This window comes from Hippopotamus amphibius, chromosome 4, assembly GCF_030028045.1.
Source record: "Hippopotamus amphibius kiboko isolate mHipAmp2 chromosome 4, mHipAmp2.hap2, whole genome shotgun sequence".
NCBI lineage: Eukaryota > Metazoa > Chordata > Mammalia > Artiodactyla > Hippopotamidae > Hippopotamus > Hippopotamus amphibius.
The window spans coordinates 161,623,336-161,638,584 of NC_080189.1; the positions used below are offsets into that span (position 1 = coordinate 161,623,336).

Genomic DNA, 15,249 nt, shown 5'->3' on the forward strand with positions numbered 1-15,249 from the left:
GGAAACGCTATAATTGTGTTTGCATCAGAGAATCTAAAGGCGAAGAGACCTGTGATGATCACCTGTCCAGGTCTTTTATTTACAGATATGAGGTGTGTTATTTACAGATGAGGTTTAAGCTCTTTGCCCAGAGTCATACAGCATTAGAACTGGAACCTCTATGACAGAACAGTTGCTTTGTTTGTATACATTTTTAGTTCTGTTGAAGTTACCATTCAGTGTTCTTCTAGTACTGATATATATTTACTTCTGAAATTTGGGGGGAGGAGTATTTATTGTGGGAAAAATCCAAAGAAAGGTAGCCAACATAAAGTTGGGGTACTTTGATTATAGTGTCCTAGTTGATCCTTACAACCCTCTTTTGAGGTGAATGGACATTTTACAGATGAGAAACTGAAATTACTTTCTAAACCAAAAGTAATATTTTCGGTAGCCCTCACAATAATCCCATAAAATAAGTAAGACAGATAGTGATACATCGACTTTACAGATGAGGATAGTAAAGGTCAAAGAGATTTTGTAGTTTTTAATATGTGGCAACTCAGTGGCAGGCTGGAACTAAACGTTGGGTGTTCTAATCCTTAATCTAGTTTTGTCTCCACTACACTGCTGCTGGCATGTGCTAACCAGTTATTCACTGGAAACATCTGCCAAGATAAGGAAGTGGAAAGGTAATTTCATGCTAGTATTCCAGGGAATAAGGGCTGATTAGCAGTAGGCAGAAGTTCCCTTCATATCAGTTAGAAAGTACTATCTTCTGCCATTTAAGTAATTATTGTTTTTGAAAAATTATTGCTTACCAAGGAATAGTCTGTTCTTAAGGAGTGCTAGATCAGTTATGCTACATTCTTGGGCACACTGTTGAATGTGCACAACTGTATTGAATGGTTTCTGTGGTATGGCAAGAGAGTTGAGCAGTCAAAGGGGAAAAGCACGCAAGTAGCAGGTAGCCCTTTAGGATCAGGCGTGTTTCATATAAGCCATACTGAAATAACCTCATTTATTCCTACAGTTTAATCCTCTTTCTCCCCTTTACTCCCTGGATGTTCTTGCTGATGCTTCTCACCGAAGATGTTCACCAGCGCACTGCTCTGCCAGGTAATTGTCTTCTAGTGACTTTTTTTCTAGATGATACTATTTTCCTTTTTATAACACTTTTCAAATTAAAGTATGTTAGTGTATACTATCCAATTTGATCTTTCAACAGCTATTTGAGGTCAGTAGTTGTTTTATAGATGCAGAAACTGAGCCAGAATGAGTTGAAGTAACTTTCCTGTGGTCACATGGCTAGAATGTGATTTAAATCTCAGCTTTGACCTAAGTTCTGGCTCATATTCTGTATTTCTTCTGCTAAAAGCTGCATCCTCAAAGAACATTCGTAATGGCCCTTTCCATGACCTGCAAAACCCTGCATGATCTGACTCCTGCCTTCACGTCCAGCCTCCTTTCATAGACTCGTCCTCCTCACTGGGGCAAAGATCTGGCTGCGCCAGGGAGCTCCATTTTGTTCTTCAAAAAACTTACAGCCCTTTCTTGCTGCTGAACCTTCACACGTGTTCCCTTTGCCTGGACTGCCATCTTAGAGCTCTTCCCGTGACTGGCTCCTTCTCAGCTCAGGCCCCTCCTCAGGGAGGACCTCTCAGACCACCCTGTCTAAAGGGGCCCCCTGCAACACTCGCCACTCATTATCTCCTTTCCTTGAGAGCTTTAAGCACAGTCTGGAATGACTTTGTTTATTGATTTTTTTTTTTTCTTCCTACTTTTCCCGCTGTTTCTCATAAGAATATAAGCTTCAAAGTCCCGGGACCTTGTCTTGTTCCCTGATGTGTCCCCAGCACCTAACACAGTGCCTGGCACTTACTGGGCATTCAGCATATATGTCAGAATGAATCCTGTACCCGCATAGCAGAATGAAACCAGTGCCTCTGAATATAAATTCTCTTAAGTTGGGTGACATACAGAGTAAAGATGGTGTTAATGATGGCATGCCCTAGCAGGTTATTGTGCACAAGGAGCAGCTAATAGGCTAAACCATAGAACTTTTATTATTTCTAGTGGCACAAAGAATTTTTTTCCAAGGTTCCGATGATTTTTTTTTTCTGTTTTTCTTCCTAACACATTCTTAAATGGATATGTTCGTAGATTTGGGGTGCAGGCAGCACAAAGAAATTGTTCTCTCATGGATATGGTTAGAACTTTTGCTGTGTGCTATAATAATAAACTCTGCACTGTAACCTACTGCTAGCCTTCTGCTGGAAAAGTAGTATTTCAGTAGGGGAAGTCTTTTGAAGAGAGAGACTATCACACATGATGTTAACTAAGAACTTGGAAAATTAGGGGATATTAGTAAACCACTGTAAGGCCTTTTCTTCACTTGCATGCTGTTTAGTCATCATTCATTCATTCCTCATTTGCTGACTCCTTACTATATGCCAGGCACTTTGTTTAGGTACTGCCCTTAAGGAGCTTACATTCTCATGGGAAGGTCCGGTGTGGAAATGGACAACTACAGTTTGTAGTGACAAGTGTGTAAAGGTGTGCACCAGAGTGATAGCAACCCAGAGGAGCGGCTCCTAACTCAGGCTCAGGGAGCTTTTCTTAGAGGTGGTGGTGCTCAGGCTGTCTTGGAAGATGAGATTTCAGTCCATAGGAAAGCATTCCTCCAGCTGTTTGTCTTAACACCAAATAAAATAATGGCGGTGTGCGCTCTTTGGGAAGACTATATGAATAACACCATGTCATGTCAGATGCTGACAGTGGATTATTTGCCCTCCTCTTTTACCTTTCATACCTGGAACTGTGCTGTGCTGAGATTGGCATCCATGCTTTTATCAGGTTTCCTGTTGCCTTTAAGACCTCATCCTGGTTGGAGTGGGTGTGAACTGCTTTTTTCTTTGGGTATCTCATTATCCACATCATTCTCTTCGTTCTTTTACCAGCAGTGCTTGTGGCTGGACTTGGAAACATAAGGAAGCCTAGGCTGTGTTTCTGGTGCACTCAGCTCTAGGGAAATATTGCTTATTGCTTCAGACCATTGCTGAAAGCAAGATGAGAGAATGTGGACAATTATAGCTCATCCTTGTCCTGCCTGACATCATTCCTGGGTCAGTGGATACAAAGTAGGTTGCAAACATGAAGGTTCTTTGGGATAGAGGGAAGAAAATTTTTAAATTTTTATATGTATTTAAAATAAATACATTTATTTATCTTATCCTTAAAATGTGTTTGTTTTAAGTTGTACACACAGTATTCTAGAAGCACATATTTTGTTTTGTGTGTATTGTATGTATTACATATATAAGGAGTGTTCAGATGTGTTACTGATAGGGTACACGATCAGTAGTTTGGCAACCCCTGATATGTGGGAAATAGCACAAGTGACCTCTGTAGGTTTTAGGAAATGTGGATGATGGTCTCACTTAGCCCTCGGGGCTCCCTGTTTTTCTTAGTAGCAGGGTCCCTGCCCAGTAAGGGGTCAGTAGAGAAGGAGCAGTCTAGCTCCAGTGTGGCTGACTGATGAGATCGGATTCACCAGTGAATGGTGGGCTTTGCAAAGAGGGGACCATTTAAGAAAGCCTGGCACCTAGAAAGGAATGTTAAAGAGTGGTAGGGAAGAGGCAGGTGAATGACCGTATAAAAAACTGTTTTGAATGGAAATTTTATCTTTTTCTTGTTCCATTTTATTTGTAGTAAGAAAAGATTTCTTTCAAAGCATCTGGGCAGCATTGGGAATTTCACACCCATCATTAGAATGATTTGTGTGTGTGTGTGTGGTGACTATGTTATCATTAGCGGTATAATTTTATTTTGCGAAGAGAGAAGTGTTTCCTGTTTTATCACAGCTTTCCCCGAGGAGGGCTGGTGTATTAATTTGCTGTATTGCCTCCTGGCTGTTCCCAGGCTGTTTTTCCTCTTCATCATGGAATTTTTAATGGCCCTGCTGCCTCTTGGGAAGCATGTGAGGAAGAGTTCCTCGGGGAGTGCTTCCCTTTTTTCACATGCCTATAATTACTCTCCTGTAAGAGCACAAAGAGTTTGATAATCATGCCTGAACGGTGAAGGTTTCCTCCTGTCCGGTTACTGAACTGAGGCTGCTTCCTGCCTGGACATGGCCAGTTCCACTCCCCTAAACCCTCAGCTGCGTGAGAGGGAGGGCTCCTCAACCACCTCCTCGCTGCGAGCCTCACGTGGCTCTGCTTCCCTGAGTGAGGCCTGGGGACCGCTGGGGGGCGATGAGTGACCTCAAGGTACTCTCTTGTTTAGAATTTCATTGCTATAAACAAAGAAATAATGGGACCATGATTTTAAGAGAACATTTGATCGATATGTCATTTTAATACAGCCCACATGGCAGGTGTAATGAGGGCGAGTCTTTGTGGTCTTTGTACCACCTAATTGATTTGTGGGCTAAGAGGTTTTCAGAAATACCACTCTAGAAATACGTAAGTTTGGTGCTTTTCAACCCTGGCTGTACTTTTCAATCACTTGAGAAGCTTTAAAAAATGTATCCATGCTGGGCCCCCACTTCCCAAGATTCGGATTTAATTGGCCTGGGATGAGGCCCAGGCATTGGCAGTATTTTGAAGCTCCCAGGTGTCTCTAATATGCAGCCAGGATTGGGAACTATTGCCCTAAATGCATATGGTTTTATGATGGGTGCTTTGTAATTCGCTTAACAGGAAATCCCATTTCATAATTGGCATGAGCTCTGTGCTTTGGTGTTGTGAGCACAGTTCTGTATGGCAGGTAGAACCCTGGGCTTCTCTTAGCTTTGGAGAACTGCTGCAGGTGAGGAGGAGAGCAGTAGGGTCTAGCACAGTGCCCAGCATATAGTGGTTAACAAATGGGCGGAGTTGGTGGATGGGTGTGTGGCTAGTTGGATAGCGGGCAAGGAACATGGATGAAATTCGTAAACTTGCTGTTTTGGTTTGGTTGTTTTGGTTGCTGGTATTGGGCTGTTGCTATTAAAGTAGTGAGACTTGGTACAGGTGTTAAGAATTGCTGCTGCTCAAACAGCAGATGGTGTGATTGGTGTTCTGGTCGAAGCGAAGGTATTGCTGTCAAGGACACAGTCATGGAATAGTAATAAGGAACTAGTGCTGTAGGCAGCTTTTCCCAAAATGAGAGATTTATTGATTGTGAAGGATAGCTTTTTTTTTTTAAAAACGAAAAAACAAAAAAACATTATTGTCTAAGAAAACCGTAACTGGAACTTATCAATTGCTACATCTCTTTGTATGATGCACAAGTCACCAGTTATAGTTTTTGAGTGTCTTCCGGCAGTTTTGAGTTTTCTCCAACTTTCCTGACCTTTCCTCTATTTTGGGTGGTGACTTGGTAATATATCACCATTTCCATTTATTCCTTCTTTAAGTTCTTAATCTCATATTAGTGTGAGGCAGACTCAGGTAAGAGTCTTGGCTTTAACTGGGTGAAAGACAACATCCCCATACCTCAATTTCCTCACCTTGAAAATGAAAATATCAATATTTTGGGGGCTAGTGAGGATCAAAATGAAATAATGGATTTGAATATTTAGCACACTGGTAGCTAAAATTATTATTTTTGTTATATAGTTACTACCCTACCCTGTTCTTAGGATAATTGCAGTTTTGCAAACCCTGAATTGGCTTCCAGAGTCGTTTGCTAATGAGAAGTAGTACAGCTTCTTGAGGTGCTTAAAATGACCTCAAGTGGACTGTAAGAGGAGGCATTTGGACAGAGCTTGGGTGAAAAAGAGAGAGACCTTCCTGCCCGTTAGAGAGTTGAAATGTGATAGGCTGCACTCATTGTAATTCATTTTATCTGTTCACAAACGTTATGATCTGCATATCAGAGTTGTGTGTCCAGCTGGCTGTGCCACTTGACAAGGAGTTTCAAAGAGCAAAAAGAAGACTCAATTCATGCTATTAATTTTGACCTTTGGAGCCACAGTAAACAGCCTCAGGTTTTACCTCGGGGCTTGGGGGAAAGAACCCTTTATGAGTCCTCTGTCTGTTGGGGCTGCTGTGATGCACAGTAGCGCTTGCTCGCCTCTTTAGTGCCTTGGTTTTGATTATGTGTTAGGAAGTGTTTCTGCTATAATATTGTCCATAAGGCTGCCCAATCCTACTGGAACTTCCCATTATATAGTACACAGTTCTGGAATCTTTTGTCCTCTGTTGGACAGTCTTGTTTATAGCAGCTCTCAGCCAGCTGGCATCTTACTGCCAGAGTGGAATGATGAAAGCATTTTCTCTCTCTCTGTTTTGCTATTGTATAGTAATATACCCATCTTTCCAACTGATGTGAAACTGTTCTGCTCCTGTGGGTGGCATGAAACAGCTGCATGATATGCCAACCTTGGCCCAGCCAAGGGAAGTAGATTACGGAGAATTTTCAGGTGCTAGTAAGCAGTTTGTCACAGACTGCTGAGGGTTAGGTTTGAGTGAAAATGCTAGTGGGAATGCCAGGGTCTCTTCCTATTAGGTAAACCTCCTTTGTGTCCTCTAGTTGTGAGGTGGTTTTCTTTCTCTGTCTGCTTCTAGTGTCATAGGCTTGGATCCTCTCATATGTGCAAGTCTGTGAAAATATATCTCCCCTACTGGCTGTTTGATAAATGTGAGGAAGGGGTCTCTACTTCCTTAGATTTAATCCTCCTTTTCCCCATTTACCCTTGCACTTTCCTTGTTCCTTGATTACAGCTCAGTGTCTTAGTTCTTTACCCATCGGCCTCCCTCACTGTGCTGTGAGCCCCTGGTGGACGGGCCCTGGGCTCAGTCATCTTGTGTACAACCTCTCCACATCCAGCAGAGTGTAGGCCTCCATAAATTTTTGTTAAAAGTAATTGAGGTGAATAGATTAGTAATTAAGGAGAATAATTGTAATATATGATGTGTATGACCTGTGGGCCTTAGAAATATCGATAATTTTTTCCTGATGTTACTTATTTGTGTGTGTTTAAGGAAAAGTACAGCAAATAAATACCTTTTCACGATAAATTTTATTTTTATTTCATACCAAAAGATGAACTTTTTCAGTGAGTTTTTTAAATGAGTGATTTTTGAAGGTGAACTATTCCTTAAATTAGCTTGCCATCGGCAGACAAAGACTGTTTTCTTTCCTTAGGAGTGACTCTAAACATCTTTGTTCTAAATCTAAAGCAGTCACTTCAGTTATTTTTATTTTTATTTTTTGCCAACATTGGTTCTATTAAACATGCATGTATTTCTCAAAGTGAGGTTTTTTTTTTTCCCCTTAAAGTACATTCCTGCCCCAGGGACATAGTGATCTGCCCAGTTTCCTAAGTAACACAGCAGTTTTAACAACTCACCTGATCTTTTCAGTTACCTGAAGTAAAAAATAAAATAGATGTTTTGTTTATGTGTGGATATACAGAATACTCTTTCAATTAATTGTTAATCTTCAGTATTCACCTTCACATTTATGATGTGAATTTAGTGATTTTTCCTGAAGTAAGAATTTTTAAAGAGTGTATTTATCGTTTTTAATGTTCCTTCTACCCCCACCTCCCTGAGTTCTTTTTGGCAAATGCTGCTGAATGTGATGCTTTTAGGGGAAGTACTGACCCGGCATTCATACTGTGAAAGAAGTAGTGCCCCCAAAATACTGAGACCCAGATCAGATGAAATAGAACGAGCGTCTTCTGTTTTTCCTCTGGGTTAATTGCTTGCATACTGGGGAACAATACTTTTATCTACATTTATATTCATTTCGTCATTCCGTTATTCTTTAAATTAAATATTTAGATCTGTTTTATGGACTAGCTTGGCTTTGGGAATTTGGAGTATTTTTTTTTAGCTCAGTAATTTTCACAGTAGGTAGAAGCTTATCAGAATTACCTGAGGAAGAATTTCAAAATAAACATATTACAGATTCTTCTCCCATCCCAGCATGGTGGGAGATGTATATTTTGTGAAAGCTCCTTACATGATTCTGATAACCATATGTGACTTCAGTTGAGAAGGAAGTTGTAACTTGGTAGAGATTTTAGCTTAACTAATACTTAGCCTTTTTTGCCCCTGCAAATTGAAAGGTCCTGTCCCTCCTCACACAGTATGTGGTTCAACACAAAAGCAACTGGGAACTGCTCTTAAAAAGAGTTTTTAAAAATCTAGTTAAATCTTCTGCCCTTCAGCCGGTAAGGATGGGGGTCTGTGTGTTGGTGAGAAGGGGAAGCTCACACTCTTCCCCTGTCCTTTGTGATGCCTCGCCTGTGTGTTGTCCCTTTTCAGTTTCTGTCTTGTGAGACATTGACACTGTTAGAGTAAAACACAATTTTTTTTCTTCAGAACACAAAAAAGTAATTAATAACCAAAGTAATGTAGTAGTTTAATAATCAAAGTATAAAAGGTCTACAAAAAGTAACATGATGCACAAATGAAACAACACAAATTAAAGAAATAACACATTAAACAGAAAGGGAGCCAAGTGGTTAAATACTCCTAAGTGAAAACGGGGGTGAGGATAGTTCAATCTGTTTTTCCTTTCCTTCCTTAATGCTTTATGTCTGCAACTTATTGATACGGAATTTTGGGGGGATAAACAGAAAACTGAAATTGCCTCTTGAATAGGAAGCTGAGCTGCAGCAGTTGCCTGCCCCTACGCTCAGGTTCCCACAGAACACAAGGGGGCCCTTCCAGGCCACACAGTGTTCTCCACTCCTGTGCAAGCTTTGCCTAACGTTCTGAATGTGCTGCACAGCGCAGCATCTCCCGTCTCCCTTAGTCCTCCTGCTCCGAGCACCCAGCTTCGTCTTGGCTTTCCCCTGGCTCGTCCTGAGTGCTCTTCCTTCTTTGTCCTCTAAGATTTTTCCCAAGTAGGGAAAATTAGATTTTCCCAAGCTGTAAACTCTACCATTACTAGGGTTCACTGAAACCTGTCCTACAGTAACAGTTTGACTGTGTCTCATCCTCCCTCCCCACATCTTTACTAGGAAGGGACGTAAAGAAAACTATCCCTTCTGTACTCAGCCCCAAGTTGTGAAGTTATTCTGCCTTTTAAGAAATAGCTCCCCAACCTGGAAATGATATTAAGAGAAATATTTTAAGAGGAAAGGACCACTAACCTGAATTTTAGGAATGAGCATGACTTCTCTCTCTCTGCCTCAGTTTCTCTCTTATGCAGATTCTGTAACTAGGAAAGCTGTGCAGATGGAAACAGGACTGGGCTTCAAGCCCATTAGGGAAGAGACTGTCTGTTCTGTTCACTACCCTACCACCCCCATCCCCCGCCCCGGGCTCAGTAAAAACTCAGTGAACAATGAAAGAAGCAAAAAGATCCCTCCTGAGTAAAAAAGACTCCTTCTGTGTAGAAAGGAAATAGTCCACACAGAAGTATATACTTTTACAACAAAATAAGGTTATTACAACAAAAACTGCCTTACCTGGGTTTGGAAAGCCTTCAGTTCTTTCCTAAGTTATAACCAGAGGAATTTACAAAATTTGAAGGTGTAACAATTAGGAGTGGGAATGGGGTAGTAGAAGTAGATCATTTACTACAGAGAAGTAAAAGGCTGAAGGCTTAGCAGTTGGGGGTCATTTAACATAGGGACAATTAACCCCGAAGCCCTTAACATCACTGAGCAGGGATGAGTGGGGATCCAAGAAGCAAGGCCCAGAGGGGCTGGTAGTGCAAGGACCACCTAAGCCTCTGAGTCCCCAGCAGCCTCCTAAAGATGCTGTAGAAATAGTGCAGGGAATAACTGTGTGCAGGATAGTAGGTAGGCAATATTTATTTTCATTTTACTAAAAAAATCATTTAAAAAAACCACCGTATTTCCATTTAAAATTGTTAAAAATGTAAACATTTTGATGCATAAATGGCTTCATCTTTTTTACTCCAAAATGTGTCATTCCTTGAAAACATGAAATAAATGTTACTGAGTAGGTCCATAAAGGAGTGATAATGTGTGCCTTCAACCATCTTACTGACATATATAAAACACAGAGCTGTGAAATGATGGATGATGTGTAAATAGAAGGCAGTATTTATTTCATTTAGCTCAAGTTGATACTTTGAGAATTACTGTCTTAAAACCCTTTTGAGTGCTTTTCTTATGCTTGTTATTTTGCATCTGTCCAAACTTAGTATGTTATAAACATTGACCTTGAAGAAGCAATATTTTTTTCTTTTTTTTTTCTTTTTCTTTTTGGCTGCGTTGGGTCTTTGTTGCGGCATTATAGGCTCTTCCATTGCAGTGCTCAGGCTTCTCTCTAGTTGCAGCACATGGGCTTCTCTCTAGTGGTGGTGCGTGGGGTCTGTAGTTTGCAGCATGTGGGCTCTCTAGTTGAGGTGCATGGGCTCAGGAGTTGTGGCATGCAGGGTTATTTGCCCTGAAGCATGTGGGATCTTAGTTTGCTGACCAGGGATGGAACCCGCATCCCCTGCATTAGAGGGCAGATTCTTAACCACTGGACCACCAGGAAAGTCCCCAATTAAACTTTTTTTGAAGGAAAATATACATACAGAGAAGTGTACAAAGGAATATACACCTGATGAATTTTCATGAAGCCACATACAAATAACCCAGCAGATCCCGAAACAGAGCATTACCAGAAAGAATCCCAAAAGTTCCCTGTGCCTTTTCTAGTCACTGCCTCTCTTCCCCTACTACCCACAGCTCAAGGGTAGCCACTGTCTTAATGTCTAATAACGTAGTTTAGTTTGAAGAAATGGTGTTGACATTTAACCTGAAAAGTTTTGGAGAATCCTTTAGTGAGCTTAAGGTAAAGAAGAAAGGAGCGTGGCTGTAAACTGTTACCCTTTGTTTGACTTGTTTCTCTTTCTGAAGGTCTTTAGGAGAAGCATGATTAAATTAGAGCAAAGAGCTTGGGCAGTTTATATTCAAGTACATTGTTTGTGGAAAAGATGGAAGCTTTATTCTGTACATTTCTCTGTTTTGAGGAGAAACAAAATTTGTAGCATCACTTTTCTGCCTGTGTCTTTGGCTTCAAAGGGAATTACCACTTCTGCATTTAGGCCTGTCTACCTTTGATATTCTGTCCTCCATGTTTCTTATTATTAAATCAGCATGCTGATTTAGACTTATTCCCAGGACTCCGTAAGGTATGAAAAATGGATCATTTCCCTGTTTTCAATGTTTATACTTACATTTCACTTTGGGGTTTCAGAATTAACTATTCATGGAGTACCTAACTTATAGTTAACTCTTTTGCCGTATAGATGTGAATGATCAATATAAGGTGATTTGTGTGGAATTTTCCAAACCACAGGCTTTATATGGTAAATATCTGCCTGTTGTAGAGTTTTTTGCATTCTAAAAAATTTCTTTCGATTTCAGTCAAATTCTTATCTTTTGTTATATATAAATTGAATTGCTGTTTAAAGAGTGTGTGTATGTGAGAGAGAGAGAGAGAGAGAGAGTGCGCGCATGTCCATGTGCAGGCCCATATACTTTTAAACTGTGGAAGATGCCAGATTGGGGACCTCTGAATAGGAAAATTTGCCCGCTTAGCAGTAGTCTTGTTGCCTTGTTAACTAGTTCTCTTATAAGTTTGACTGAGATTTCAGTTTTAAGACTATTAAGCCGTAAGACTTGATTCCCCAAATAGGACTACCAACTAGGAGTTCATCTGATATAATTTTATTAGAGTCCTTTTTATATGTTTTGTACTCTGGCTATGGTTTAAAAATTGTGGTAAAATATCATAACATAAAATTTACCATTTTAGGGAATTCCCTGGCAGTCCGGTGGTTAGGACTCGGCACTTTTACTGCCGTGGCCCTGGGTTCAATCCCTGACCAAGGAAATAAGATCCTGTAAGCTGTGTGGTGTGGCGCACCTGCCCCCCCACCCCCCCCAAAAAACATTTACCATTTTAACCACCCATAAGTGTACAATTGAGTATTTTGTTTTTAGAACTTTTATTTATTCATATCAGTTTTATTCAACAGATATTTCATGGGGATCAGGTATGTGCCTTGTGCTGAAGTTGGTAGATCATTGGAAAATTATGAAAGACATGTAAATATGGTCCCTGTTCTCAAGGAGATTAGCCTCATTAGGGAAACAGGATACATGTACATTGGTTAAATGATTCATGGTAGATAGGGCCTAGAATGTTCAAGAAAAGCTTTGTGTAAATGTGACACTTAACTTGGTCCTTAGGGGTAGGAGCTATCTAGGTTGAGAGGAAGGAGGAAGTAGGGAACTAAAATAGCATACCAGTGTCTTAGCCACAGCAATCAGAGGAGAAAAAGAAATAAAAGGAATCCAAATTGGGAAAGAAGAAGTAAAACTTTCACTGTTTGCAGATGACATGATACTATACATAGAAAATCCTAAAGATGGTACCAGAAAACTACTAGAGCTCATCAATGAATCTGGTAAAGTTGCAGGATACAAAATTAATACACAGAAATCTCTTGCACTTCTGTACTCTAACAACAAAAGATCAGAAAGAGAAATTAAGGAAACAATCCCATTTACCATTGCATCAAAAAGAATAAAATACCAGGAATAAACCTACCTTAAGGAGTCAAAGACCTGTACTCTGAAAATTATAAGGCACTGATGAAAGAAATCGAAGACACAAACAGATGGAAAAAAATACTCTTGGACTGGAAGAATCTATATTATCAAAATGACTGTATTACCTAAGGCAACCTGCAGATTCAGTGCAATCCCTATCAAATTACCAATGGCATTTTTCACAGAACTAGAACCAAAAAAAATCTTAAAATTTGTATGGAGACACAAAAGACCCCAGATAGCCAAAGCACTCCTGAGAAAGAAAAACGGAGCTGGAGGAATCAGGCTCCCTAACTTCAGACTATACTATAAAGCTACAGTCATCAAAACAGTATCTGTACTGGCACAAAAACAGAAATATAGATCAATAGTACAGGATAGAAAGCCCAGAGATAAATCCACGCACCTGTGGTCACACAATCTATGACAAAGGAGGCAAGAATATACAATGGAGAAAAAAACAGCCTCTTCAATAAGTCGTGCTGGGAAAACTGGACAGCTACATGTAAAAGAATGAAATTAGAACATTCTTTAACACCATACATAAAAATAAACTCAAAATGGACTAAAGACCCAAATGTAAGACTGGATACTATAAAATTCTTAGAGGAAAACATAGGCAGAACACTCTGACATAAATCGCAGCAATATCTTTTTTTTTTTATAAATTTATTTATTTATTTAATTTATTTATTGGCTGTGTTGGGTCTTTGTTGCTGCACACAGGCTTACTCTAGTTGCTGCGAGCGGGGGCTACTCTTCATTGTGTTGTGCAGGCTCCTCATTGTAGTGGCCTCTCTTGTGGAGCACGGGCCCCAGGCACGTGGGCTTCAGTAGTTGCGGCACATGGGCTCAGTAGTTGTGGCTCACGGGCTCTAGAGCACAGGCTCAATAGCTGTGGCGCGCGGGCTTAGTTGCTCCGCGGCATGTGGAATCTTCCCAGGGCAGGGCTCGAACCCGTGTCCCCTGCATTGGCAGGTGGATTCTTTACCACTGTGCCACCTAGGAAGTCCAGCAATATCTTTTTGGATCCACCTCCTAGACTAATGAAAATAAAAACAAAAATAAACAAATGAGACCTAATTAAACTTAAAAGTTTTTGCACAGCAAAGGAAACCGTAAACAAAATGAAAAGATAACCCACAGAATGGGGGAGAATATTTGCAAACAAAGTGATTGACAAGCGATTAATCTCCAAAATATAACAATAGCTCATGCAGCTCAATATCAAAAAAACAAACAACCCAATCAAAAAATGGGCAGAAGATCTAAATAGACATTTCTCCAAAGAAGACATTCGGATAGCCAAAAAAGTACATGAAAAGATGCTCAACACTGCTAATTATTAGAGAAATGCAAATGAAAACTACAGTGAATTAGCGTCTCACGCTGGTCAGGATGGCCATCATTAAAAAGTCTACAGGTAACAAATGCTGGAGAGGGTGTGGAGAAAAGGCAGCCCTCCTACACTGTTGGTAGGAATGTAAGTTAGTGCAGCCACTGTGGAAAACAGTATGGAGGTTCCTCAGAAAACTAAAAATAGAATTACTGTATGATCCAGCATTCTCACTCCTGGCATATATCTGGAGAAAACCATAATTTGAAAAGATACATGCAGCCCAGTGTTCATTGCAGCACTATTTACAATAGCCAGAACATGGAAGCAACCTAAATGTGCATTGACAGAGGAATGGATAAAGAAGATGTGGTACATATGTACAGTGGAATATTACTCAGCCATAGAAAAGAATGAAATAATGCCATTTGCAGTAGCATGGATGGACCTAGAGATTATCATACTAAGTGAAGCAAATCAGACAGAGAAAGATGAATACATATGATATCATTTACATGTGGAATCTAAAAAATGATACAAATGAACTTATTTACAAAACAGACTCACAGACACAGAAAGCAAATTTATGGTTACCAAAGTGGAAAGGTTGGGGTGGGGGAGGCAATAAATTAGGACTTTGGGATTAGCATGTATATACTACCATGTATAAAATAGATAATCAACAGGGACCTACTGTATAGCACAGGGAACTCTACTCAGTATTCTGTAATAACCTATATAGGAAAAAATCTGAAAAAGAACGGAAATATGTATATGTATAACTGAATCACTTTGCTGTATACCTGAAACTAACACATTATTGTAAATCAACTATAATATAAAATAAAAATTAAATGAAAAAAATAGCATACCAGCTATTTCAGTGTTAAGTCCATTGCCTTTCAGAGAATCTTTTGCTTTTCTAGCTTTGAAGCTCTCTCTCTTTTTTTTTTAATAAACTGAATATTCGATTGAGGGAACATATTACTGGTGCATAATTAATATTTTTAAAAATCACAGAAACTAAACATTTATTTTTTGATATAGACACTATTAAAAATCCAGATTTATAGCGATAGAAGGGTTAAACTTCCTATTAAAATTCTATGCAAATATCTGTGTTCATGCAGCATTAAACTTTTCAATATATTACCACTTGGGAGTAGGTATTTCATTAGTGGGTTTAGAACAATTGCGGTTATAGTTTTTATGAAAAATAATTGTACAAAAAACAGCATGTAATGAAACATATTTATTGAAATTAATCTTGAATGTCTGCTGTTCTGAATTCAGGTAAGAAGTTTACAATTGGTATATCTAGTGTGTAAAGAGTAAGTTATGATTAATTCTGAATAATCTTGTACTGATACTTGATGGCAAAGGATGGTGCCCATTTTGTTAGTATATATCTGTAATGGGT

The 15,249-nt window shown here is 39.6% G+C and overlaps 1 protein-coding gene across 13 annotated transcripts in view; it reads left to right on the plus strand.

Moving 5' to 3' along the window:
- The window catches only part of GPATCH2L (G-patch domain containing 2 like), a 50,717-nt gene that overhangs the window by 28,405 nt on the left and 7,063 nt on the right, over positions 1 to 15,249 (plus strand). For 6 of the 13 annotated variants that reach the window (XM_057730911.1, XM_057730913.1, XM_057730912.1 and 3 more), the window contains one exon: positions 1,072 to 1,098. In XM_057730911.1, the coding sequence (XP_057586894.1) occupies positions 1,072 to 1,098 (27 nt within the window). Of the gene's footprint in view, positions 1 to 1,012; positions 1,099 to 15,249 lie in introns of those variants that run through there. The other 7 variants (XM_057730906.1, XM_057730910.1, XM_057730908.1 and 4 more) reach the window with 3 other exon arrangements.